The sequence below is a fragment of the Pseudoliparis swirei genome, chromosome 20 (genome assembly GCF_029220125.1).
Source record: "Pseudoliparis swirei isolate HS2019 ecotype Mariana Trench chromosome 20, NWPU_hadal_v1, whole genome shotgun sequence".
In the NCBI taxonomy this organism is placed as follows: domain Eukaryota; kingdom Metazoa; phylum Chordata; class Actinopteri; order Perciformes; family Liparidae; genus Pseudoliparis; species Pseudoliparis swirei.
The window spans coordinates 11,824,380-11,850,563 of NC_079407.1; the positions used below are offsets into that span (position 1 = coordinate 11,824,380).

Sequence of the window (26,184 nt, forward strand, 5' to 3'; positions counted from 1 at the left end):
TTCCTCTCACATATGAAACCACCCTGGAAAGAAAACGCAACTAGAAGCACTGCCTTGTAAACAGCGGTAAGTTCTGATTTAAAAGGGAATAAATAATGACAGTAACACTTGAAAAAACGATATTTACAGAAACATCTTTAAACTATTTAAATTGTAATCCATACAGTTTCTTGTATTAAAAAACCCTATTTAAGAACAGCTAATTATCATGAATCATGTATTTCCTAAATCACTCTTACTCGTTGATTGATCTATAGAAATTGAAATTCTCGCAAATCAGCAAGTTGTGACATAATACGAGAATAGAATAGTTTTCACACTGATTTACTAATTTACTCAATTCTCCTTGTTATCCAAAACCGAAGCAAACTTGAAATCCAATTGTTTTTGGTTGCTCGGTGTGTATAAAACACTTCAGAGCGGATCACATCGTGTTTTACTGCTTCATGTTGCTGTTTTCAGCCGAGCCCACCATGCTGGCAGCCTTCACCGTGGCCTGCCTGGGCCTCCTGGTGCGGGCGTCGATCCCCTGTCCCTCGACCTGCCAATGTCTCCACAATCTGACCACTGTTGGGTGTCAGGAGAAAGGACTGGACCGGATCCCCGAGCTGCCAGAGGGCACAGAGGAGCTGTATGTCTCATACAATGAGATAAAGGACATACCCAGGTGGGGGCTGGAGGAGCTGCAGGTATGAAACAGCCGCCTGGAAACTTAAAGGGATGCAACGTTGTGCTGGTTAGAGACGGAGAGAAGCAAAGTAGGAGGTTTAAATGTTCCATGTCCTCAAGGGTCCGCCGACTGATAATTTCCTGTAGCAAGACAGTGAGGAGTTGAACCTTTACTAACGAACCACACTGGTGGTTTTGGTTCGTTTCACCTTTTTTTCTCTCAGGCTCACCCCGAAGTGAATGTGGAAATCATCAATGGCTTATCAAATAGTGTAGTTAGTGCTAGTTATCAAATGATGATATGTAATGTGAATAAGGGTCAGTAGACAGTCCCGCAGGTCCATATGTACCTTAGTTGTTGACGGGGGGGGGGGGGTGCTAGTGACTATTTTTTTGCTCCATCCCAATGCGCGCAGACCGGCGTCGGAGCTCTGCAGCGGAACAATCGATCGGCGTATTGAGCACCCCTGCATTCAAGCATTAAATAGCCGAGAGGTTTTTTCAGCGTGAGGAATTCGATGTGTGGCGGGAGTGCGTGAGATAAGACCGAAATGCGTGAGACTCACGCTCAATGCGTGAGACTTGAGAGCCCTGCAGCAACACACAGTAGCCTACACATCGAAAGTTAGGACTAGCTAACATCGAGCAGCTGGAGAACCAGGTGTTTTTGTAGGAGAGCAAAAAAGAAGATGAAATATTAGACCTTCATTCACCGGATACACAAAAATACCAGCCACTCTAAATGAATGTTTCCCTGTGCTGGTTGTGTAAAATGTGTTGAACAGGTTAACTTCAGAAAGCAATAGGATGTACGGCTATGTTAGCTTGTTTCGGAGGTCTTCTGCACTTTGTCTGACTATTTCTACCAGTTGTCAGACTGCTAACGGAGACTCCAGAAAATTATTCTCAGACAAGAAGTGATCTGGCACATAATCTCCTGTAAAACAGATTTATTTTAATGAGTCAAATGTGCAAAATGAACAATGACCATATTATGTGTTGAAATTCTGCTTATGAAAACCAGATTTCCGTCAACTATTCTGAACAGACTTGCCAACTTGGGCTTACAGGAAATATGGAGTTGGATATGTTATGTTATACTATAATATATAATACATGACAGACCAATCGTCTCTCCTTCCTGTTTATTCCATAGGTCCTGGACCTGACTAAGAACCAGCTGAGTGTCTTCCTATCCTCCAACCCAGTTTGGCCCACGATGACGAAGCTGTCTAAGCTCTTCCTACGCAACAATGACCTGAGGTCTCTACACCCTGGTCAGTTCTTAAACTGCCCTGTCCTCACTTTGCTGGACCTGAGTGGGAACCAGATTGAATATCTACCAATTTTATTCCTCCGTGGATTAGCTAATCTGAAGACGCTGTATTTGAACTTCAACCAGATTCAAATGTTACAGGTTGGTGAATTGGAGGGGGCCTTCACCCTGACTGAACTCCATCTGAGCCATAACAACATGGCAAAGATAGAAGAAGGTGTGTTCAAGAACTCCACTGCGTTGGAGAAACTCATTCTATCCAGAAACAGATTCACAAGTGTGGGCGGTGCCACCTTAAAAGGAGCGACCGGTCTCCAGCATCTTGACCTGAGTGGCAACATGCTGGCCGCTGTTCCATCTGAGGCATTGAGGGACGTGGACCGGCTCAGGTATCTGCATCTACAGTCAAACAGCCTCACCGAACTTCCAGAGGATTGCTTCTCCTCACTGGACCTACTGGTTCATCTGGACTTGAGCCACAACAAGCTGACCACTCTGTCTGAGGGGTCACTGAGAGGCCTGACCATGCTGAGCGAGCTGGACTTCAGCTCCAACCTCATTGATTCTCTCCCCTCACAAGTCTTCAAGGACCTGATAAACCTCAAGGTACTCGATTTGTTCAGGAACAGACTGACATCTCTTCCTTCCAACGTATTGAACAACTTGAACAACCTGCAAGAACTACAGCTGGACAGCAATCAGATCTCCGCCATACCACTCGGGGTATTCGATTCGCTGTCCAGACTCTACGAGCTCCAGCTTTCCAACAACCGGATCCTGGAGCTCCACCCTGCTCTGTTCAACAAGCTCAAGTCCCTGCAGAACCTGTACTTGGAGAGCAATGCTCTGAGGCACCTTCCCAAAGGCCTTTTCCACAAGCTGAGGGCCCTCAGGGAGCTTCACTTCGACGACAACTGCATCAGGTCTCTACATCGCTCGGTCTTCCACGGTTTGGGGAAACTATTTTCACTGAAGCTCTCTCGCAACCATCTCGTCTCTCTACAGCCGGACCAGTTCAGAGACCTCATCGGTTTGAAAGAGCTCAGACTCGATGGAAACCGGATAGCCAACCTTCAGCCTACAGGCCTGTTCAGGAATCTAACAATTCTTAGCACACTGGATCTGGACAATAACCGGATCTCAGAGCTGTCTCCCGATGACCTCGTAGGGCTGACGCGCCTCAAAGAGCTCAAGCTGAGCTTCAATCAGCCGCGCGGCATCCCCTCCGACAGCTTCTATCACCTCCACTCCCTCCGCAAGCTCCTGCTAAAGAACAACAGGCTGACGAGTTTAAACCTGCGGCTCTTTGCCGGACTCTCAAAGCTCACAGAACTCAACTTGGACGGGAACAAGCTGGGTCACCTCCAGCCGGATGTGTTTCGAGGACTCGCAAACCTGCAGAAATTGAGTTTGAAGTGCAACGAGCTGAGAGCAGTGGGGAATGGGACTTTGGAGCCTTTGAGAAATCTTAGCTACGTCTATCTGTCGGGGAACTTGTGGGACTGCACCTGTGCACACATCTTGTACATCAGCGAATGGGTCCACGCGCACAGGGACAAGCTCGGGGACCAGCCCGTCTGCATCTCCTCTTCTTCCTCGCCCAAGGACAGACCCCTTTCTGAGGCAGCTCAGTTTCCCGGGCTGTCACACCATCGTTGCATCGCAAATGCTGCAAGCGGCTCGGCGCCTTCATTTCCTGTCGAAATGCTGAATCTGCTCACGATTCCTCTCATAGCCGCCGGCCCGCTGTGGCATCCGTTGTAGCGGTTTTGTGCTCTCTGAATGTTCCTTCCTGCCTTAGCTTTTCATGTCGGCTCGTTTAGTTTTTTGGGGTCACAAGTTATTTTGCACTCTACTCGCAATATACTGTAAGTTTAAATACATTGAAATGCATTCGATATTAGCAGAGGATTAATGTGATCATGAAAAAGTGGATTTAATGTGGATATGAACATGCTTTAGTAGCACAAAGAAGTGGTGCAGCTTAAAGTTTGGAGTAGTCTCAACATGAGACAACAGACGATAGTTTAGTGATTTACATGTGTAGCTAAATAATGTCAAAAACACCTTTGTGAAAAGAGATGAGTTTGAGAATTGTTGTTTGTGTCTGCATTCGATTTTGATGGTATTTTTGTCAATAAGCATGATTAAAAAGTGAAAACTTCAAACTCTCGAGATTTAAATAATGTTTTATCAGTTTGACTCCGAGTCACAAAGAGTTAACAAACGAACGCTCCACAAGAGAAGTCACAGATTCAAAATAACCGCTGTTGGGTATCGTTCTCAGTCAGCACATCGGCTCTTCCGATGCACAAAAGGCAACTTTGTTTCATTAATCTATTTTAAATCATAATCGAAAAACTAGAAAATAAGTCGTACAACTTAATCCTGAAGAAAGCTGCATACAAAAGAAGTCAGTCACACTCTATATTTTACAGCCTATAATAATTCAACATCTGATCTTCAACTTTCTGTCAGACTTTTCTAACATCTGCTGACAAATACATGAAGATAAAGAACCAAACGGCTCCTGCAGGTTTCTCTCAGTGGCTTGTGCAGTTGTGTCCAGGATGTTGTTTTGGTCCATGAAGATTTGCTGCCGTTTCAGATTAAAACATCAGTGACAGACAGATTATTAATGACAATTATTAATTGCGCTCATATTAAAACTTACTTTACAAATTGCTGCACAAAATCAAATCAAAAGGTGACAGTGAAGGAAATGCTCAAATATAAGTTAAAAGCATGATAATGTTCACCTCGTGATTGAATTTGCCTCCAAGTAACACTTAATAGTAATATTTAATGTTCTAGTGCCTTGTTCCCACCCCCGCCACAGTGATCCAAGAAGTTGTCACAAACTAAAACAAATTAGTTGCGCAATCTTACAATCAATAATCGTAACTTAAAGTGCAGCAGTGATGCAACCAGATAGAACTCAGGGATACGGTTAAGAAAAATGAGCCTTAACGGGTATTTCATTTTCTTGTCAGGATTCCTGCGTGTACTCTGAGGGCTGCATTTAGTCTTCAATGTTTTCAATTTGAATGTATTTCTTATCGCCTTCTGTCATTTAGAAGGACTTTTGTATTTGACCATCTCTTGTACTGTGTTCAAGTTGCCGTACCCACTTCCCTTCCTGCCTTAAATTCAAAAACATTGGAAAAAGGTGCTCACTTCAGCCTCTAAAACTCATTCCAACTGAATGCATTTTATTTTGTGCAAACAGCAACACCAACCACGTTATCGTCAAAAAGGCCCAGCGAAGACTGTCGTCCCACCTCAGGCAACACGGGCCGAAAAAAACGCCCGTTGGTCCATTTCTATTAAGCCATAAATGCCACCAGGGCATCAGCAGGAGACGCCCCTCGGCTCTCTGAAGAGAGAGGGAGAGGCGTCTCAGCTTCAGACGTAGAAACACTTGTGGTCCTTCAGGTTCCTCAGGTAGGAGAAGCTCTTCCCGCACTTGTCGCACATGAACTGCTTCTCGCCGGTGTGGATCTGCTGGTGGGCCTTCAGGCTGTTGCCCTGGTTGAAGCTGCGGCCGCACGTGTCGCAGCTGAACGGCTTCTCCCCCGTGTGGATGCGCTGGTGTCGGTTCAGGTTCCCCGTGTTGCTGAAACACTTCCCGCACGTGTCGCAGCTGAACGGTTTCTCCCCGGTGTGGACAACCTTTCAGGGGGGGGGAGAAACTGTTACAGAATATAATTTCTCGGTGTAGGACTTGCTTCACGCCACATTGGGCCTCATGCTAGAAATGCTTTGTATGCTTTTCGTGCTTTCAATCGTAATCACAATTTCAGAGTTGAAATATTACTGATTATACATCTTAAAAGTTACAGTATTTATATTTGTGTGTGTAAATAATGTTGCTGCTGTATTTATACCCAATATATATATATAGATATATGACCTCCTCGTAAAATGATCCAAACTTTGATGATCCATTTATTACCGTCAAATCAAATCAATTTCTGGTTCACGCCGCTGGAGTGAACAGAATAATCTAGCATCGCCTAAAATTGCTCGTGCTTTAAAAAAAGAAATGTATGTATGTTTGTGCATACAAGTGTTCCAAATCAGATTCACTAACTCTCTGAACTGCCTGAATATGAAGGGAAAAAAATCCCCTGCCCAAGAGGATGTGTTAATGTTTCATTCCTAATATCTTTTACCAAATAGTGAAAAGAGGAATTTCACACAGGGTCGTGTAGCACGGGATCAGAAACACTAATAAAACAGACGTCGACGTGTCATCAGAGCAGCACTGTGATTTTTGTTTTAATAAACTACAAATTAATTCAGATTAGGCATGATCTTAGGCCAAAAGAGTCAGACGGTATCTTTATACGACACGTACGACAGGTCTGGACCATCTGGAACAAATATGTTTGTGCGACGTGTTCTTTGCATCCGCCGTGGTCAACCTGCTGCTGCAGACACAAAGCCTGCTTAGTGGCCTCCAAACGTCCTCTTCCTATCCTCGTGGTTTAAGTCAGTCCCTTATAAAGCTTGTTTTGGAATTGAACTTTGTAGACAAAGTGTTTTGTTCATACTTTATACAACCAGCATCACTGTTCTATGCCGACAGGAAGTGTTGCATCAGTAACCACACAAAAGAGCGAAGTCGACACGCTTGTTCTGTTCTATAGCACCAGAGGGTAACTGTTGGGCTCGATGCTTCAACTACAAACAAGTTATCCAACATTTTACAAGCAAGTCAAATGAAAGTCTTTAAGTCTGTTTAGCCGGTTAGAAGCAGCACTCCATGCAAACCCACCTGATGTGATTTGAGGCTGCTGTGCTGCGTGAACATGCGGCCGCAGATGTCGCAGGCGAAGGGCTTCTCCCCGCTGTGCGTCTTCAGGTGGATCTTCAGGTAGCTGGACGACTTGAAGCTCTTCCCGCAGAGTCCGCAGCTGTGCGGCCGCTCCACCGTGTGGTGCTGCTGGTGCGAGCGCAGGTCCGCGATGGAGCCGAGCCGCCGGCCGCAGAGCACGCACGTGCACGGGATGGCGGCCGCGTGCGTCAGCAGGTGCTTGCGGAGCGAGTCCACGCAGGCCACCGCGGCGCCGCACGCCACGCACGCCAGCGATTTGCGTTGGCCCGAGTGCATCTTCTGGTGCATCTTCAGGGCGCTCTTCTGGATGAAGCACTTGCCGCACGTCTCGCAGTTGAAGGGACGCTCGCCGGTGTGGATCCGCTGGTGGCCCTTCAGGGTGTCGGCCTGGTTGAAGCTCTTCCCGCACGTCTCGCACCGGAACGGCTTCTCGCCCGTGTGGATGCGCAGGTGGCGCTGCAGGTTGCCCTGGATCGTGAAGCTTTTGCTGCAGTACTGGCAGTTGTAGGCCCGTTCCCCCGTGTGGACCATCTGGTGCATCTTCAGCCCGTGGGCTCGGTAGAAGCTCTTGCCGCACTGCTCGCAGCGAAACGGGCGGACCTCGGCGTGGAGGCGCTGGTGGTTCCTCAGCAGCTGCTTCAGGGTGAAACCCTTCCCACAAACATCGCAGGTGTGTGGTCTCTCCCCTGCGTATGAGAGCAATGAGTATTGTGAGTGTGACAGACTATGCTTTACAATTACATTTTCAATTCAGTTTATTTTGTATAGCCCAATATCACAAATCTGCCTCAAAGGGCTTTACAATCTGTACACCTAGACATCCCTGTCCCAGGACCTCACATCGGATCAGGAAGAACTTCCAAAAAACATTAAAAACCCTTTCATCGGGCAAAAAGGGAAGAAACCTTCAGGAGAGCAACAGAGGAGGATCCCTCTCCAGGATGGACAGAAGAATAAATGTCATGTGTACAGAATGAAGCACTAGAGTTACATTAACACATCAATGAGTAGCATGCTCCTATACAGCTCCACTAATAAACATGTTGAATGAATATGAATCAAATGACTGGGTGTCATGGGATAGATTATGGTGTCTTGTACTGACAAACACAAAGATAACTTTCTCCTGCTCCGCAGATCTACGTGCTTCTTGCGTGCGGTATCGCCACACTCACCCGTGTGAAGCAGCTCGTGCGCATTGAGGCTTCGCTGGAACGAGAAGCCTCTGCCGCACTGAGAGCAGTGGAAGGGCTTCTCGGCGTTGGCCCCGTGGACGGCCTGGTGGGCCTTAAGCTGCAGCAGCTTGGTGAAGGTTTTCCGGCAGTGTTTGCAGCTCAGAGGCTGTTGGACCTGACCCTGACCCTGACCCTGACCCTCCCTCTTCACTCGTTCCCGGTGGGGCTTTAGGGGCTTTGCAACGCGTTTAGGTCTAGTGATGAATCCTGGATCACCGCCATACGCATCTTCTGGCTCAAACTAAAAGAAAAGCAAAATAGACAGATTGCTAATTAATGTCTTTCTAACCTGCCGTGCCTTTTTACAAAAATATAGAATAAATTGGGTACTCGCGAAATCAACCTGGTAGTCCGGGTCGTCATCGTCATCCTGGTCGGGATGGTCTCTGTGCGGACCGGAATCAGAGGACATCTGGTCAGCCAACGCCTCCAGTCCTTCCTCCTTTATTATCACAGGGTGGACACAGTCCTGAGAGAATGTGGACATATTGTAGAGTCAAAACATGACGTCCAGGAGGACGCACCTGTCCACATAATACTGGGTCCTTCTGCACCTTAATGCCAATGAGAGGAAATGATGCTGCAGCATTCAATTGAATTTCAGAGCAAGGTGTGCAACTTTGTAGAAAAAGTTTGAGAGACTCCGCTGCGCAGGCAGCCCGCTCAATAAAGAAAGTTTAGCGGCAAATCAATGCCCAAGAACAACAATCATATTTGGGTAGAACAAAAAAGGTGTTTTTTTAGAGAGTTTACCCAACTGCGGCCCGCCGATCATTTTCAAATGGCCAGCGGTGAATTCTTGAAGATTAAGTAGAGTATGGCTTGAGCATATTTCTAAATCGTTGCACAATGCTCATCATAATAAAAACCATATGTATTTGATACCAGATGTCCACTACATTTAGTAGAGTTATTTCTGTCTGAACCGCTGAGCACAGAAACCAATACTGCACCATTTCGGCCTCTTTGTTACATCTTAATATTAGACTTACACATGTATTATTGTTTGGCCCGTGACTCTTGGATTGTTGTTCATGGACTGCAGTTTAAAAAGTTAAGCCGCCCCCGATCTACATAGAACAAGACAGGATTTTACCTCATAGGTTCTGCCTTTCCACAGGTGAACTATCGGCGATCTCTTCACTCCGGCATCACCACAAGCCACAGCTGTTGGGTTTCAAAAAGTTGTTCATCATTACTTTTGTGACCAATGACGCTTCATCAGACACATTACGACGGGGAGCACGAGAAAGCCTGCAGGGAGCAGCGGTGAGGGAGACACGGCCCACTACCGCGTCTCCTTCTCAATGCGTCTGAAGAACTCTTCAGCAAACATCAACTCAGGTCTGTGGCAACAAAGATAAATCACCAAAATGAGTTGCTGGCAAAGTGTTTCATTATCCCGTGGATCTGTGGAATCTCAAATGCAGCATTCTTCACGTGCCCCACAAAGCTACGTGGCAATAAAGCACACAAGACAATAACAGTTGAATAACACTTAGTGGCCTATTCCTTCTAATTAACTTTAAGTTATAAAGTTTTGAAAAACACAAAATCTGGTTGCTAGTGGTTGAAGAAGTGTTCAAATATGTCAACGAGGTAGATGTAGCAGGACCACTGGGTCGAAATACTGGAAAAGTCCTGCATTCAAAATGTTGCTTTAGTAGAAATACTTGGGCATCAGCAAGTACATATATTTAAAGTACGAAAAGTCTTATTTCAGAACGATGTACACTACCGTTAAAAAGTTTAGAGTCACTTCGAAATGCCCTTATTTTTCAAGGAAAAGCACTGGTTTTTTTCAATGAAGACAACATTAAATTAATCAGAAATACATTCTATACATTGTTAACGTGGTAAATGACTATTCTAGGTGGAAACGTCTGGTTATTACTGAAATATCTACATAAGTGTATAGTCTCATTTTGTGTTCTAATGGTACATTGTGTTTGCTATTCGCCTTAGAAGACTAATGGAGGGTTAGAAAACCCTTTAAAACCCTTGTGACATTATGTTAGCACAGCTGAAAACAGTTATGCTGGTGAGAGAAGCTATAAAAATGGCCTTCCTTTGAGCTAGAAGTTTAAAGAACATAATTAATATTTCAAATAAAAATCATTATTTCTAACCTCGTCAATGTCTTGACTATATTTTCGATTCATTTTGCAATTCATTTGATAAATAGAAGTGTCAGTTTTCATGGAAAACACTAAATTGTCTGCGTGACCCCAAACCGTTGTACTATATTACTGGGTTATAATTTAGTACAAATGAGAATAGAAATATATATATAAATTAGTGCTGTGAAAAATAACGCGTTAACTCAGTTAATTCAATTACAGGTTTAACTTCGTTTTTTTTTTTAACGCATTTAACGCATGCGCAGAATGAGCTTCCAATCCGTCTGTTGTTGGTCGTCTCTCCAGCAGCATGTCATTCTGTCTCTAGTGTCGCGTTAACATGACTCCGATCTCCGTCTCGCGCACCCCAGAGCTCGGATGCCGGCGTGTGCGCGCACATCGGGACGAAAAAAAAGTCACTTGCAAAATGAGCTTCCAATACACCACTTCAACCTGAACTCTGTCCGCTCTCATGCAGACGGTCTGTTCATCGTAATGATCCTTCCGCAGGTTCACCTCCGGAAACCTTGTTACGACTTTTACTTCCTGTAGATCAGGGTCTCAACACGTCGATCGCGACCTGCCAGTCGATCGCGGCGTAGTGTTGGTAGATCGCATGACATTAAAAAGATTGGCCCGCCCCCTGACATGTTCTCTATAGCACGTCTTTGTTCTTTTATTACGCGTTGCGTTAACACTTATCGATCTCCGTCTCGCTCGCCACAGAGCTCCGTGCGCGCGCATCGGGACCGAGCAAAAAAAAAGTCACTTGTCAATCTGTCCACCTGTCCGTGTCCGGGCCGGTGAGGTTTCAGCTTTGCAGCGGTGTCCCCGCCGTCCCTTTCATCACGGCCCAGTTCATGAAGAAAACCCACACAGTCAGTTTGCCTCAGCAGCTGCTAGAGGAAGACTAGAGGCCTTTAGATTGTATCATGGTGGAGTTAATGGTTGACAAACAAGAGAAAAAATGTTCTGTTTAACCCTCCTGTTACCTTTACATTTACTAACATATTTTACCCTCGGGTCAATTTGACCCCAGCAATTAAAACCTCCAGAAAATTATTAGAATTAATATTGCTTCCCAAGTTTAAGTGTGAGGTACTTTATGTTTGTTTGTTGACTACCTAAATAGCCCTTTAAATAAATAAAAAAGTTGATATTTCTTATATGTTTGACACAGTGAAAAACAGCCTGGGGTCAAATTGACCCCAAAGAACACCGACATTAAACATTGAATGGGGTCAAATTGACCCAAAAGGTAACAGGAGGGTTAAACATTCTGTTTAGGATGAAGATGTATTTATGTTCCATATGGAAGAAAACTGCTAAATAACTGCTGAGTTGCAGCACCATTGTATAGAAGAATGTATAAATGTATATATCCGTCTTTTGTCATAAATCTCTATGTTCTCACAAAATATATCGAGAATATCGGAAATATGTGATTAATCATGATTAATCCACAGAAACCTGTGATTAATCAGATTAAAATGTTTAATCGTTTCACAGCCCTAATATAAATTAAATATAATTACAGTTACTTTACTGTTGCTGCTTAAGATGGTGTTATTATTATGTTTAGCTTTATATACTGCCTTGCAGCTTAACCTATGATCATCATATATTCACTTCAAGGGAGACAGAGCATGTAAATAAAGTAAAAAAATACAAGATGCAAAGAGGCTGGAGTTAGCAATAATGATAAATCACATCTGTAATCTGTTGGCTTGTAACACAAACATTACAGGTATCAATAAACAGCTTATTGTGGTTGAGGTGTTTTAAAGGGTTCACTAAAGTCACAATAACTCAAAAAACAACACACTGATGTAGGCAGCGATAGATCTGCAACTCCTTTGTTTTCAAAGCTAAAGATAACTATTTTTTCAATGGAGTCACCATCACCTTAATATCATCATGTGTCATAACGTATAAGAAGCAACACAACCAATCTTCCACTCACTCCACCCAGAAGAAAGATTTCATCACCTCTCCGACTCTTCCTCCCCGATCGCTGACTCTGGACAGTCTCTCCTGCTCCTCGTCCGTTGGCCGGAGCCCCTTCACACTCCTTCTCTCCGCCGTTTTCCTCCGTCAGCTCGTTTGTCTGCTCCTCCGCCAGCTCCTGGCCCCCGCTGCCCTCCAGCACGACCTTCAGCTCCGTCTCCTCCAGTCTCCTCCTCAGCTCCTCGATCTCTGCGACACCCTGCGTAACCTACAAAGACAGACAAATGGGCAATGGGACGGCTTCATGTTTCTCTGGTTTTACACTTTTTTTTTTTACCATAGTTAGATCATGAATTGTAACTGTTCTTGAGGGAGTTGAATCACCTTAAACCAGAAATGTCATATTGTTAAAATAGCTACTTCAATGACTAATTTCTGCTTCTTTTTGTGGTCATCATTATATGTTGAAGTGATAAAGAAAAATGATCAAATCAAAGCCATCTTAGTTTCAACCGTCTCCTCTCCCATGATGAGATTTACTTGGCCAGGGACAGCAAGAGCTAAAACAATAAGACGATTAATAGATCAAACGACAGAAACTACGATTTCGGAAGCAGAAATGTCCCAAATGTGCTGGTTCCAGCTTCTCAAATGTCAGAATAAATATATACATATATATATATATGTATTTATTATTTTACAGTTCTTCGTTTAGAGAATCATTTTGAGGAATTTCTGGAAATTGATGGCAAGTTTCTGCGGTTTGATTGAGCAAACAATGAAACCATCGATGGAGAAAATGAAGAGACATATAAATAATGGTTAGCTGCAGCACAAGGATATCTTCATCCTTAGAGGAGGCAATAAAGTGCATTGGTGTTGTGTTCACCGATTAAGGAAAGCTCCAACACAACGCATGCTGATGAACAGTGAGACTTCCTGCATGCCAAGAGCAGAGTTGGTAAAAAAAATGTCAACAACGTCTGCGTCACGAACACGAAGCAGAAACTAGCATTCAATGTACTTCTAACTGCAGCAGAGAGGAACACTCGAGGAACAGCTGGCAGATCTTCTCCACAGCTTCACGAGCCAGAGACGTCAGGAAGACGCTGAGCTGGGTCACCTGATGGGAACAGCACGCCGTTACTCCTCCTCGTGTGATACATCTCAGGAGGCGAGGACATGGTGCAATAACACTTTTGGTCTTGTTCCTGTTTTCTTACAGGAGATAAACTAGGATCAGTTTGCTTCTTATATTACGACCTGTCAAATATAAGAAAAACATAACTAACCACAATGTTGAAATACACTTGAGTGAAGTCCAACATTTAGTACTTAAGTGAAAATACTATTAGTTCTCTCAGCAAAATAGACAGTTCGAAGTGTAAAAGTCAATTCGACACTTTTTCAGTATTATGTAGTCTGTTATATTATAATACAGAGAAGATTTGTGTTGTTATTAATGCATTAATATGTAAACAGCAGGTTAATGTTGATCAAAAGTAAACTAATCAACAATTTAAATGAGTAAATCCTTAAATAACCTTTTAAGATGTTTTAATATAAAACTATCTGCTAGTTCAGGTGTCTCAAATGGGAGAAATAATTTCTGCTTTTTATAACATTAGATTTTTGACAAAACAAGCAACTAGAAGACAACCTTGGGCTGACTAAATAAATATGTTATAGACTTAACAATGGACTACTAAATGAAAAACAACTAACATTCTTCTACAAAGTAACAGCACAGTGAAAGCTATATCATATTTACCCCAGACATGCGGAGGAGTAGAAGAATAACACTTTAAAATACTATTAAATGCATATATGCATAAAAGTAGTAAAAGTACATGTTGCCTCCAACCACTGGTTATACTGAAACGTATGTCAATGGTGGAAAGTGTGTTTCCAAATATTCACCCAAATACTGTACTTGAGTACAATTTTGATGTACATTACTTTGGCAGTCTGCTACTTTATACTTCTACTCATTACTTCACATTCATTTAAGTTCAGTTTCAATTACTTTAGAGACAGATTACTAACACAGAATATAATCAGAGACATTCATAATAATTTACCTTACCTTCGAATAGAGAAAAAAAAATGTATGGGGGGAAATTCGCTAAATAATTAATTTGTTAATGAATTCAAATCAGCATCACCATAATCAGCTTCAACATTGAAGTGATGAACACATTAAAGCATCAATAACTATAATGACGTCATATGGCATTATTCTGGAAAGTGTCATTCTGCTTAATGAGTACTTCTATTGTTGCTACTTTTAAGTTAACTTTTTTTATTAACTTGCAACTGAGTATTTCCATCGTCTGCGCGAGCTTTTGATATATTAATGTTCGTGACGGTTAGTTTTCAGTAGGACACTTCTCCTCCTCAGGCGGCTAAATGACGTGACTAGTGAACAGTGGTGACGGTGAAGGGCCCCGGCCGGCAGCAGCGGGTGAGACCTGTAGCTGAAGCGCTTCTAGACATACAGCAGATAGAGAGGCCCCGGGCCTGATGCCCGACTTAAAATGGCGAACAAGATGGATTCTTCTCGGTTGCCGTTCAGCCAGAGCGACGTGTTAATTATAAATTCAGTCCACTTGTTCGCTCCACCCGGCATAGCGGCGCTGGAGTGCGGGGTTGTGAGAGTTTAGCCGATGGACGCTGATAAATCATCGAGCTAGCTTTTCTATTTCTATGTTCAGCCGGTTGTCTGGACGCCAGAGAGCCGAGACACCGGAGACACACCGGAGGACGTAAACAACACGACTCTATCTCTCTCACACACACACACACACACACACAGTAACCGACAGTTCAACGTACCTTCTCCGAGGACCCTGGAGTGTTTTCGGTCGTGCGTTGCGACACGTCTGACTGCGTTGGAGCGGAGCCGCCGATAACTTTGGCTATTTCTGTCACCGTCGTACTCACCATTATCTCCAAAATGGAGCCCACCTGCATCCCCAGGTCCGACATTCTGCCAATGTCAACGTGTCCGCTTGTAGGTGTAGTTTCAGCAATATAATTTCGCAATGAAACGAACAGCATTCAAAGCTGCAATATTGTCGTTATGGTGAATAAAACAAACTCGTGCTGCTCACACGGATGTTCTACTTCCTGGTTCGTGTTCTTCAAAATAAGAGCACTCAGACTTACTTCGGTCTTCGTCGCCGCGTGTCAGTGGACATCAGCGGTGGAGCAAGTATTTAGAAGATACTTTAAGATGACCAATACAAATTGCACGAATACCACAGCGTACAATACTCTGTTAAAGTCCTGCATTTAAATGTTTGTATCTAAGTATAATCAGCTAAATGTATTTGTTACTCATACATGTAAAAGCAGGATTTTACTTGGTGTGTACACCATACATTGTACTTTTTACAAATAAAATCTGTCATTACATGGACAGCTATAACGCATTTATTGTAAGAGAAACACTTTGAATTGATCCAGAGAATTTTAGTTTTATTCTGACTTTTTAATTAGTTTGTTGTGCTTTGTTGTTTGTACCATAAAATATGATCCAATGCTGATGGGAAACTGAAAATATGAAAAGGCAGAATAATCATATCATTTCAATTCAACCTTTACTGAAGCACAGAATTTTTCGGTTTAAATATCATCTGCATCTTTCGTTGAGTACACTTCAAAGTGTACAATTGCACATTGCTGCAGACGCCAGAAACAGTCAAAATTGCTTAAATTAATCTGTCAGGTTTAGATTATGGCATTCTACAAACTGTATTTCAGTGACAGCCCAGAAGTAGTGAACATTTCCAAAGCAAACATTCTCCTCAAGATGCTTTTGCTTCTCGTTAAATGTATGTGAAGCTTTCTTTTTCAGGTCTGGACATTTTGCCCCGACGGGAACACAGGTAGGAATTAAAATAAATATATATAAAACCCCTGCTGCGTTATTGCTTCGTGCTTTATTCTAACCAGCTGCTCGACCTCCGGACACACAGCCGGTACGGGCTCCCTGACATTTCTCAGGCGCAGTTGTGTCTCTTGAGCAGCCTCGAGTCTGAAAATCCAAGTCCACAGCTGCCGCAGGAGTACGGCCGCTCCCCCGTGTGGACCTGCATGTGGAACTTGACGTGTCCGAGCTGCCTGAACCTCACGCCGCAGACCTCGCACTCGTAGGGCTTCTCCCCCGTGTGGACCCGCAAGTGCCGGAGGTAGTTTGTGTAGATCCGGAAGGCCTTGCCGCAGTGCTCGCATGTGTGCGGCTTCTCCCCGGAGTGCTGCAGCTCGTGCGACTTGAGCGCCTGGCGGATGATGAACCTCTTCCCACACACGCCGCAGCCGTGCGGCCGCTCCCCGGAGTGGACCCGTCGATGGTAGTCGTACGTGGCTTTGTAGAAGAAAGACTTCCCGCACGTCTGGCAGCTGTACTGCCTCCGCCCCGTGTGGATGAGCTCGTGTCTCCTCAGCGAGCCCGCCGTGTCGAACCACTTGCGGCAGGTCCGGCAGCTGAACGGCGTCATGTCCACCGTGGTCTTGTCCCGCCGGTAGATGACTCGCCGGTTGCCCAGGCTCCGCTTTCGGACGACCTGCCCGCGCCTCTCGTCGTGGGTCACTTTCTGGTGCCGCTGCAGCTGGCAGTTGTAGAGGAACGTCTTGCCGCACAGGTCGCACATGAAGGACTTGGCGGCGCCGTGGAGCAGCATGTGCGCCTTCAGCTTGTTCTGGACGAAGCTCTTCCCGCACACGTCGCACCGGAAGGGCTTCTCGCCCGTGTGGATGCGAAGGTGCCTCTTCAGGTTGTGCTGCAGGGTGAAGCCGGCGCCGCACGTCTCGCACGTGAACATCTTCCCCCTGTGGACGGACTGGTGCGTCCGCAGCGACCTCCTCCGGATGAACGCTTTGCCGCACACCGCGCACTTGTGCGGGTGCTCCCCCGTGTGGACGCTCTGGTGGCACTGCAGCGTGAACGCGTACCGGAAGCTCTCCCCGCACTCGGCGCACTTGTGCGGCTTTTCCGCGGTGTGCACGACCCGGTGGGCCCCCAGCGCGTGCTTGGTCTTGAAGGCCTTGCCGCAGGCGGGGCACGCGAAGGACCTCGCGTCCGTGTGGACGAGCTGGTGGGTCTTCAGGTACATTTTGGTCTTGAACGTCTTCTCGCAGAGCCGGCACTCGAAGGCGGCGTACTTCCGCTCCTCGTGCCGCAGCAGGTGGTGCTCCAGGGTCGCCGCAGTCCGGAGCTTCCTGGGGCACTGGTCGCAGGCGAACGGCCGCTGCTCTCTGTGGGTGTTGGCGTGCTTCGTCAGGTGAAGCCGCCGCTTGAAGCTCTTGTTGCAGACTTCGCATGTAAAGGACTTCCCTTTGCGCTCGACTGGCGCCGCGGCCTTCGGGCTGTCCGCGTTTTTGGATTCTGCCATGATGTTTGTCGGGGTGTAATCCTCTGCACTTTCTAGACGGGAGAGGAAAAAATAGATATAACAAATGGTCACACAGGACTAGGAGCGGCAGTTTGATAATGGGAAACATTTTAGCATTATAAGCTAATGAACTTCTCAAGTAAATATTAAAACTAACATAAATTGCTGGTTAAAACAACACTGGTGGTGGAATAGACAGTCCTGATAGGCAGCCCTCGTGGATGAATGACATGTTGAGTTAAAGCTTTGAGAGCTCAGAAGACGACAAAGGAAATGCATGTGTATTAATGTGAATTACTTCCATATGAACAACTTAAACACTCACCTCGTCGACTGGCCGCTAAGGACTGGGCTTCAGAATTCAACTCCTCCGTTGCCTCTTCAACATCTGAACAATAAATAGCTCACAGTCATCAGTCAGTCTTCTAAAACACTGTAAATAATAATTATAATAATATGCTGTCTGGGTCAAAGTTTTCTGTAAAACTAGATGTAAATAATATTTTAGATATTTGTGAAATCATGCTTTTAATCATTGCTGCTAATAGCTTTATTGTTTTCTGTCAGATCATGGGAAATAAAACTCTTTTCTAAAAACTAGTAATTCATGTACAGTATTTATTTTGTGTATCACTATCATACTATATTGTATATTGTTTCATGAAACAAAATACAAAAATAATAATAAATGTCTCTTTATATTATTGAATGTAATACTGATACATTCACCTTATAAAAATGTTTATTCTTTTTTAATTAAAATTATTACAAATATATTTATATTATTACAATTCTGATTTTTTACTGATATTTAAATATTCTTCAAATCAATAATCAATATAATTATTTATACATTAACATTATTCAGATTATAAATTAATTAATAAGCAGCAATCTGTGGAGCCGGAACTGTGAAATGATATTTATATATATATATACACAATAAACTGTTTGGTAGTTTAAATTTGAGCTAAACATCATATTGTACCATTTTTCCGTTAACAAATCGTAATTTTCTTTAAGTGGCTCAAGCTGACTGATGAATATAGTAGTGTAGAAGTATAACGTAGCATGGAAAGAAGAAGAAAAGGACAATATCCAGTATGTGATGCAGTGACACAATGAATCTTTGAATAAATGAGCTGCTTGGACGGGAAATCAAAACATTTCAAAGACTGGAGATGATGATGTGAACTGAGTCATGTGATGTTTAAATAGAAAAAATACTCTGAATACTTTGAACTGTTTTGTACCAGACAGCCTAAACTATGTTCATAATTACCTTGTGTTACAGATTATGCCAAAGCAGCTAGTCATGAAACTGTAATCGCCATGGAGACGGAACAGAGCGAGGTCGCAGCATGATGACGTACAAAAACTGGGAGGACATCGATGCGGAATTTGGCGGGATTTGTCCACAGGTCGAGAGTTCTTTTGTGTTTTGTGTCGAGCACAGCGGAAATCAATGCCATGGGATATTAGTTTTTATTTATTCATATTGTGTGATTTAATTTTTAATTCCTACTTTTTTGACTTAAAGTTTAAACCACTTCTTTTTCAATAGGGTTAGTATTTTGCAGTGGACTCTTATTTCCTCACCAGCAACGTGTCCACTCTGCATCCCGGCAGCGGGCGGCGTTTCTGTGATTTCCTCCGCCAACGCACCGGCCTTTCTTTTCAACGTCCCGAAGGGCTTCAACCTGTAGATCAACCCGGTCCGCTCCAACAGGACGGGGCAGCCGCTCAGGACGCTCTCCCTCCACGTTCGGGCATTCTCCAAGTTTTCCGTCGTGACCTTCAGCTCGCTCTCCAGCCGGCCCGCTTCGGCCTTCAGGCTCTTGTTTTCGTTGCGCAGTGTCGAGGACAGCTGGGAGAAAATGGCGCTGACCTTTCTCGTCGCCTCCCGCGCCAACATTTCCGCGATGCTGTCAAAATCTGTCTGCGTGGATGAAAATAAATTGTTAACAATATGGTTTAAAACTGTTATATAAAGCACAATCACACGACACAGTGATTGTTGCTAAATAAGAGGTTCAACTGATTTCAATGGTTCTATATGTGTGTTTGGTTAGGAGTTGATTTAGGAAGCTAATTTCTGGAGGAGGTAAACTAGTATTTAGACTCATGTCAACGTCAGCCGACACAAAATATTTACATGACCGTCGAATTAAATAAAAATGTAATTAATTTACGATATCTATGTCCTGTGCAATGAGACCTAATTTTATAGGTTCCTATAGGTGTTAGGCAAGGACTCATTCCTGCACCACTCCATACGGGCGTGTAGCTTACTACTCAAGCATAAATCATTATGAAATGATATACAGATGAAAAATAGCCTCTTGGCTAACTCTGGCACATTTACTGCAAAGTTTTTAGCAATGTGCACTGTCCCTTATTAAATAAACCATTAAAAAAATATATAATAAAAATACATCAATTAGATTAGAGATATACTTTATTCATCCCCAGGGGGGAATATGTTTGTAGCAGCAGCAAGCTGGTTTACAATATATACAATACAATAAAATAGCAGGGCAGAACATATTAAATGTAATAATTTTAATAATTAAGGACATTTAAATTAAATTAAAAGAATTATGTTATTTTGAAATAACAAAAAACAATGTAGTGGAACAAAAGGTACATTATTGACTTCCAAAATGTAGTTGGTACGTAGAAAAAAAAGTAGCATAGTACGAGTACTTCAACATTGTACTTCAGTACAGTACTTGAGTGACGTAAGATGTGGGCTACTGGGTTAGCGGTACATCCCACCGCTGCTGCACTAACTAGTTATATAACCAGTACGTGTTATCTTCAGCAGTCAGTCCACCCTTCACATCACTGCACGGCGGTAACGCGCCATGTATACCAGACGGCATTAGTCAAAATAAAAGTTAACAATTCACAATAATAAAAAATTATAATAAGAGCCTCGACCAATATTGGCGTAGCTACCAATGACGAGACTATTCGGGACCAAGAACTGGGTTTGCCCTCTTAAAAATTACAGTTCGCCATCTTTGTTACGCTACACGATTTCTTTCCGTTGGTCCCATCTCTCCGCTGAAAGAGTTTCTGGTCAGCTCAACACACGCAACTGCTGTGACAGCCCAACATGCAGTCACGGTAATATTAAACGTGTACTGACCTTACGTCTCATGTTGGGCTCCGTAGTTACATCTTCTTCTTTGGAATTTCCGATATCAACAGCAGTCTTAATGGCTATCTCAATGATGGATTTAGTTTCTGAATAAAACACTAAGTTTTCTGACATTTTTACCTTCAAAGCTAACAGGCTACTCTCACCAACAGTGTTATTAGACAGCAGCGCCATTGATTCCGGAAATGGAAGTGGCACAAATGTCATATTTCAAAATAAAAATCTTGAAAGTTACTTCGATTGCGAATGTTCTTTTATTGCAATAACGAGAAAATAGTATGTCATTATACACAGAACTCTACATTAGAAAGTTATCTTTACAATTTCAATTTGTTTGAAAATAATTACATTTGAATGGCCTTTTGTTGATTATTACAAATAAACAAAACATAAATTGATACAGATTAAAGAAATTAAAAAAGCCATTAAAAAAATGACCTCATACTTCACTGAAGGAGCAACTCAACGAGAGAAGATAAATAGTTTTCAACTGCTGAACATTAGTTCATCAAACTGTTCAATCATTAAGCTACGTGTCCCCTTAAAAATATTTATATTATCTCAGCTCGACATTTGAGGATTCACCATTTGCGATGTTAAATGTTTTACAACAGGCATCTGTATTTAAGCCGCTGAGGTTATTGGGAAAAAGAAAAAAACAGCACTATAAATGCCATGAACAATGCTGCTAATCTTCAGTCAATAATCTATGAATGAGAGTAGAGCTGCAGCTACTTTTACAATCAATTACTGTATTATCACCGTGGATAAATCCCTAGCCTGCCAAGTATAATGAAAACTAAGAGTTACCAAAGGCTTTAAGTGTCTAAACTCCTAAATTGACCAACAGCCCAAAACACAAGCTATTAGTTTACGAATATGAGGGCAATCCAACATTCCTCTGTCAGTGAGGCATGAAAAGTAAGTAAGCAAACGGATGTCCTGTCAATAAATTAACATATTTATTTTGTGAATTGTACCAACAGATTACGAAGAGGATACTAAAAGGCACCGAGCCACACACGCACCATTTGGTATCCCCTAACACAACACAAGTCGTCCCTTTTTGTCGTCTGCCTACTGCCCGTCGCAGCTGTGCTTCTTCAGCTGCCTCGTATCCGAGAAACCCCGGGAGCAATGCTGGCACGAGTACAGCTTCTCTCCCGTGTGGATCTGCATGTGAGACTTGAGCTGGTTCGACTGGTGGAACTTCCGGTGGCAGTACAGGCACTCAAAATGCTTCTCGCCCGTGTGGATCCGCATGTGCCTGTAGAAGTTCCCGTCTGTTCGGAAGGCCTTGCCGCACTGGTCGCACTTGTACGGCTTCTCGCCCGTGTGGATGCGCTCGTGCTGCTTCAGGCTGCCGGCGTGGAAGAATCGCTTGCCGCACACGTCGCAGACGAAGCGCTTCTCCCCCGCGTGGCTCCTCTGGTGGTAGCCGAAGGAGTACTTGTTGTGGAACGACTTCCCGCAGATGCCGCAGTTGAACTCCTTGTGCTCGCTGTGGCCTCGCTCGTGCAGCCGGAGGGAGCCCGCGGCGCTGAAGCCCTGCAGGCAGACTTTGCAGCTGAACGGCTTCAGCGGCGGCTTGTTCCGCTTCCGGGCCTGGAAGAAGCGCTGCGTGCCGTCGGCGCTCCGGTCCGCGTGCACGTACTTCTGGTGGATCAGCAGTCTGCAGTTGAAGAGGAAGGTCTTCCCGCACAGGTCGCACATGAACGGCTTCCTGGCGCCGTGGATGAGCATGTGGCACTTCAGCTTGGCGTTGTCCGAGAAACTCTTGCCGCACTCCGGGCAGGTGAACGGCTTCTCCCCCGTGTGGATGCGGAGGTGCCGCTTGAGGTTGTTGTTCAGGCTGAACCGGGCGCCGCAGATGTGGCAGGTGAACGGCTTCTCCCCCGTGTGCACCGCGCTGTGCCTCTTCAGGGCCGTGCCGGTGCGGTACGACCGCTTGCACACGGCGCACGTGAACGGCGTGATGCCCGTGTGCTTCCGCTTGTGCACGGTCAGCGAGTGGGCGTACTTGAAGGTCTCCTCGCACATGCTGCACTTATACTTCTTGGAGCTGGAGTGGACGATCTGGTGGAAGCGGAGCGTGTCCTTGCTCTTGAACTCCTTGCCGCAGGTGGCGCAGCCGAACGGCCGCTCCTCCGAGTGCACGGCCATGTGGCACCGCAGCTGCACCGACGTCCGGCAGCTCTTGTCACAGAGGTGACACTGGAACTTCTGCTTCCACTTCTCGTGGCGCAGCAGGTGGTTTTCCAAAGACCGCTCGACCCGGAAGGTCTTCCCGCACTGGTCGCAGGTGAACGGCTTCGGCGGCTTGGACCGCCGGTGGCGCATGAGGTGATTCTGAAGAGACTCCTCCTTCCGGAACGACCTCTTGCAAAGGGTGCAGGGGAAGGGCAACGGGGCTTTGCTCGCCTCGTGGCGCGAGAGGTGATTTTCCAGAGACCTCTTTTCCAGGAAACTCCTGCCACACTTATCGCAAGGGAAAGGCTTCTTGTGGACCTTCACGTGTTTCTTCAGGTCGCCCTTCCAGTGGAACGTGACGCTGCAATGCTCGCAGGGGAACCGCTTCGCCGTCTGAGAGTCTTTTCGGCGAACCCTCCTCCCCTGCACTCCGGCCACCTTGATTTGTTTCTCTTCCGCGATGTCGTCAGTTGAAACTGGAAAAGAGAAGGTACAAGATATTTTCTTTTCATTGATCCTCCCCCACCAAGACAATTGCATTCTCTACCTATTCAAGGTCCTTCCAGAACTTTAATGTTGTAGGTTTATTTTCTACAGCCGTCTAATCGTACCGTCTTCCATTTTAAAGGTTGCTCTCCTGGTCCTCTTCGGTCTCCCTGAAGGCGTCTCTTCTACAGATATCTGTGACGCATGAGAAAATAAAGTTTTAATTATAAAATATTTGTTCCTTTAAATTACAAAAGGTTCTTTCTCAGAATTATACTTATTTATTTAGAAACAAGACAACTTGTTTGGGGTGGGTGGGGGCTGTCACCCTGTTTGCCCTTGAAATACACACTGCATCTCCACATCCGGACACAAATCATTCTGCAGAATAAAACCTCAAACCTTTTCTTGTGCCGAGTCAACGCCACTGCTCGAGTCCGGGCTGGCAGCACCCCGAGGCGCAGACCCCGGCGAGGCCGCTTGCTTGCATTCAGAGACGGGGTGTTCCTGCGGCACCGTGGGAGCGGTGATGTCACCGTTGACAAATGCCACCGGGGCTGATTCTGGTTTGGGGACAGTCACCGATCCAGCGGTGGGACCGGCTTCAGGGCACTCCGACGTCGCCGGGTCTGACGCAGATTCCTTCGCAGCAGCCGGAGGGTCGGAGACGGACAACGCCGGGGCTCCTGTTTCGTGTCAAACGGGAGAAATCAAGCATGTTGCGTGAAGCACGGAACTGACAAATCATTAGTTGCTTCTGCTTCTCAAATGTGCAGCCGTGGTACTTTTCAATCTTGCATATGGTTGTAAATGTAAGTCAACATTATAAATGTGTCTCAGGTGAACTGCAACATTTTGTGGACCAATCATTAATCTACAGTAACTACTAAATAGCATTGCTGATGCATTCTACCACATTGTGACAGCCCGCCCACAACACGAGTCATGTGACCAGGGATCGATGGGCTGACCTATCAGCGAGCAGTCCGGCATCAGGACGTGAGTCGGGTCGCCTCCCTGCGCCTTGGTGCCGCCGTCCCCGATGCTCCTCAGCTCCTTCTCCAGCTGCTCCATTTCCCTGCCGAGCTGACCCACTCTGGCCTCCAGCTCCTGCTCCAGCTGCCCGGCTTTCTTATGCAGCACGTCCTCCAGCTGCTCCACTTTGGCCCGCAGAGCCTCGTTCTCCTCGAACAGCTCCGAGGAGAACTCTGTGAACACCTTGTGGATCTGGACCACCAGGCACTTCTCTATCTCCTGGACTTCGCCGAACGTCGCCTCCTCCCACTGCGCGGTTGTCGCCTCTTTCGTCCAGGCGTCCCGGAAAACGGACACGGTCGCCTGGATGGCGACTTCCACGATCGACGCCACTTCGCTGCCAAATCTCGCCTCCATTTTTTCCCTTCAGTCAGACGCTAAGCTCGACTTGCCGTGTCCGTCTGTCCGCACGGCATTTAGTTTGAGCGTAACCGGAAACTTGAACAAGAGTCGGCTTGAAACACAACACTCTTCCGTGTAAACGTTACGTTCTCATTGGTGCCCTACATGGCGGACTGTGCGTTACTAAACATGTTCCGTACTGGACATCCGCTTCCGGTGTCACGTCCGCATTTCAAAATAAAAGGCAGACAGACGTCCCACTAAGATTAATAATCGAAAACAACCAATGGTGGAATAATTATTGATATATTTCACTTCAGTAAAAGAAGAAATTATGGTGTAAAAACATTAATACAAGTTTGATACTGACATTTTACTGGTCCCCCTCAGTCTCCCTGAAGGTGCCTCTTCTCCTCCATTAAATGACAAAAGGTTTCCTCAGAATTAAACATCTTGTGTGTTAGCATCAAAGCATACTAAAAAGTATCCAGTGGAGATATGTCCTTTGCTTAACATTTCCTGTACATAATTATTTGTATTATTATTTCCAGGTGAATACACTATTTTCCTTGATTTCCAGGCGCTTTTGCTCCATCAATATCCATCAATGGATATTTCCTGATCAGGAAAAACTCCTAAAGCTTCACGGGGAAAAAAGGGGAGAGCTCAGAGGAGGATCCCTCTCCAGGATGGACAGGTGTAATATATGCCATGTGTCAAGCAGATGGAGGTAGCGAGGAGTGGGCGGAGCGTCAACAGGGCCATGGCGCAGCGCTCTCACAGCGAGTGGCGTTAAGTTGCGGAGCTTTTGAGACCGTCTTCGGCTTTTAAAAAATGTTTCTATTTTATTACTACTGTCGATAAATATACCAGTATCGTATTCATGGTATATCGTATTGATGGTATATCGTTATGGTATTGTATTGAATTCTGGTATGATATTTATGGCAGGTATGTAGCCTATAGAAGTTATAATTTTAGGATTGTGACAACCAGGTAGAGGAAGGAACAGACTCATGGAACAGACTCATGGAACAGGATCATGGAACAGACTCATGGAACAGACTCATGGAACAGGATCATGGAACAGACTCATGGAACAGGATCATGGAACAGACTCGTGGAACAGACTCAAAGCTCAGCAGAGCACACAAGTCCAAAAAAGGAAGTTGGTTCATGAATGACTTTAACCATATTATATATAATGACAATGTAACATTGTTATTACTATTATTAGGGCCCGATTACTGAATTATTCAGAGGACCTTTTTTCTTATTGTTATTATTATTTAGATTTGCGGTCCGAAAATTCAAAAGACCGTAGTTATAAAAGTTTAGAGGTGTCATCAGAAAACGTAGATGTGGTGTGGCGACAAAAAAAAACCCACCTGCTTTCTCTGTGTCAGCCATTTGTGGAGCTTTTTTCTAAAAGAATAAAAGCTCAATGTCGGAGAGACAGAGAGCGTGGTTACTGACAGTGGC

At 44.9% G+C, this 26,184-nt stretch overlaps 2 protein-coding genes across 2 annotated transcripts; one reads left to right on the forward strand and one right to left on the reverse strand.

Annotated features, from left to right (window-relative positions):
* Positions 1 to 1,032: 1,032 nt before the first annotated feature.
* si:dkey-182i3.11 (insulin-like growth factor-binding protein complex acid labile subunit) lies at positions 1,033 to 4,033 on the forward strand. Its single transcript, XM_056441936.1, has one exon. It carries the CDS (start codon positions 1,889 to 1,891, stop codon positions 3,707 to 3,709), a length of 1,821 nt encoding a protein of 606 aa, XP_056297911.1. The 5' UTR covers positions 1,033 to 1,888; the 3' UTR covers positions 3,710 to 4,033.
* An 85-nt stretch (positions 4,034 to 4,118) lies between these two features.
* Positions 4,119 to 26,134, reverse strand: LOC130210758 (uncharacterized). Its single transcript, XM_056441242.1, has 16 exons — positions 24,297 to 26,134; positions 23,728 to 24,011; positions 23,451 to 23,520; positions 21,731 to 23,315; positions 20,638 to 20,785; positions 19,083 to 19,422; positions 17,809 to 17,871; positions 16,098 to 17,515; positions 14,923 to 15,126; positions 13,112 to 13,210; positions 12,130 to 12,355; positions 9,117 to 9,187; positions 8,364 to 8,489; positions 7,961 to 8,261; positions 6,726 to 7,471; positions 4,119 to 5,617 (listed from the first exon to the last, which is right to left on the reverse strand). The coding sequence occupies exons 1-16, from the start codon at positions 24,715 to 24,717 to the stop codon at positions 5,351 to 5,353; spliced, it is 6,369 nt and encodes a 2,122-aa protein (XP_056297217.1). The 5' UTR covers positions 24,718 to 26,134; the 3' UTR covers positions 4,119 to 5,350.
* Positions 26,135 to 26,184: the final 50 nt, after the last annotated feature.

Excerpts from the sequence above, each read along its gene's own strand:
- si:dkey-182i3.11 (XM_056441936.1), top strand. The coding sequence starts at position 1,889 with ATGACGAAGCTGTCTAAGCTCTTCCTACGCAACAATGACCTGAGGTCT.
- LOC130210758 (XM_056441242.1), bottom strand. The coding sequence starts at position 24,717 with ATGGAGGCGAGATTTGGCAGCGAAGTGGCGTCGATCGTGGAAGTCGCC. Across the intron at positions 23,521-23,727 it reads TTGACTCGGCACAAGAAAAG|ATATCTGTAGAAGAGACGCC; the intron begins GTTTGAGGTTTT and ends CATGCGTCACAG. Across the intron at positions 13,211-14,922 it reads CTCCAGGGTCCTCGGAGAAG|GTGACCCAGCTCAGCGTCTT; the intron begins GTACGTTGAACT and ends TGTTCCCATCAG.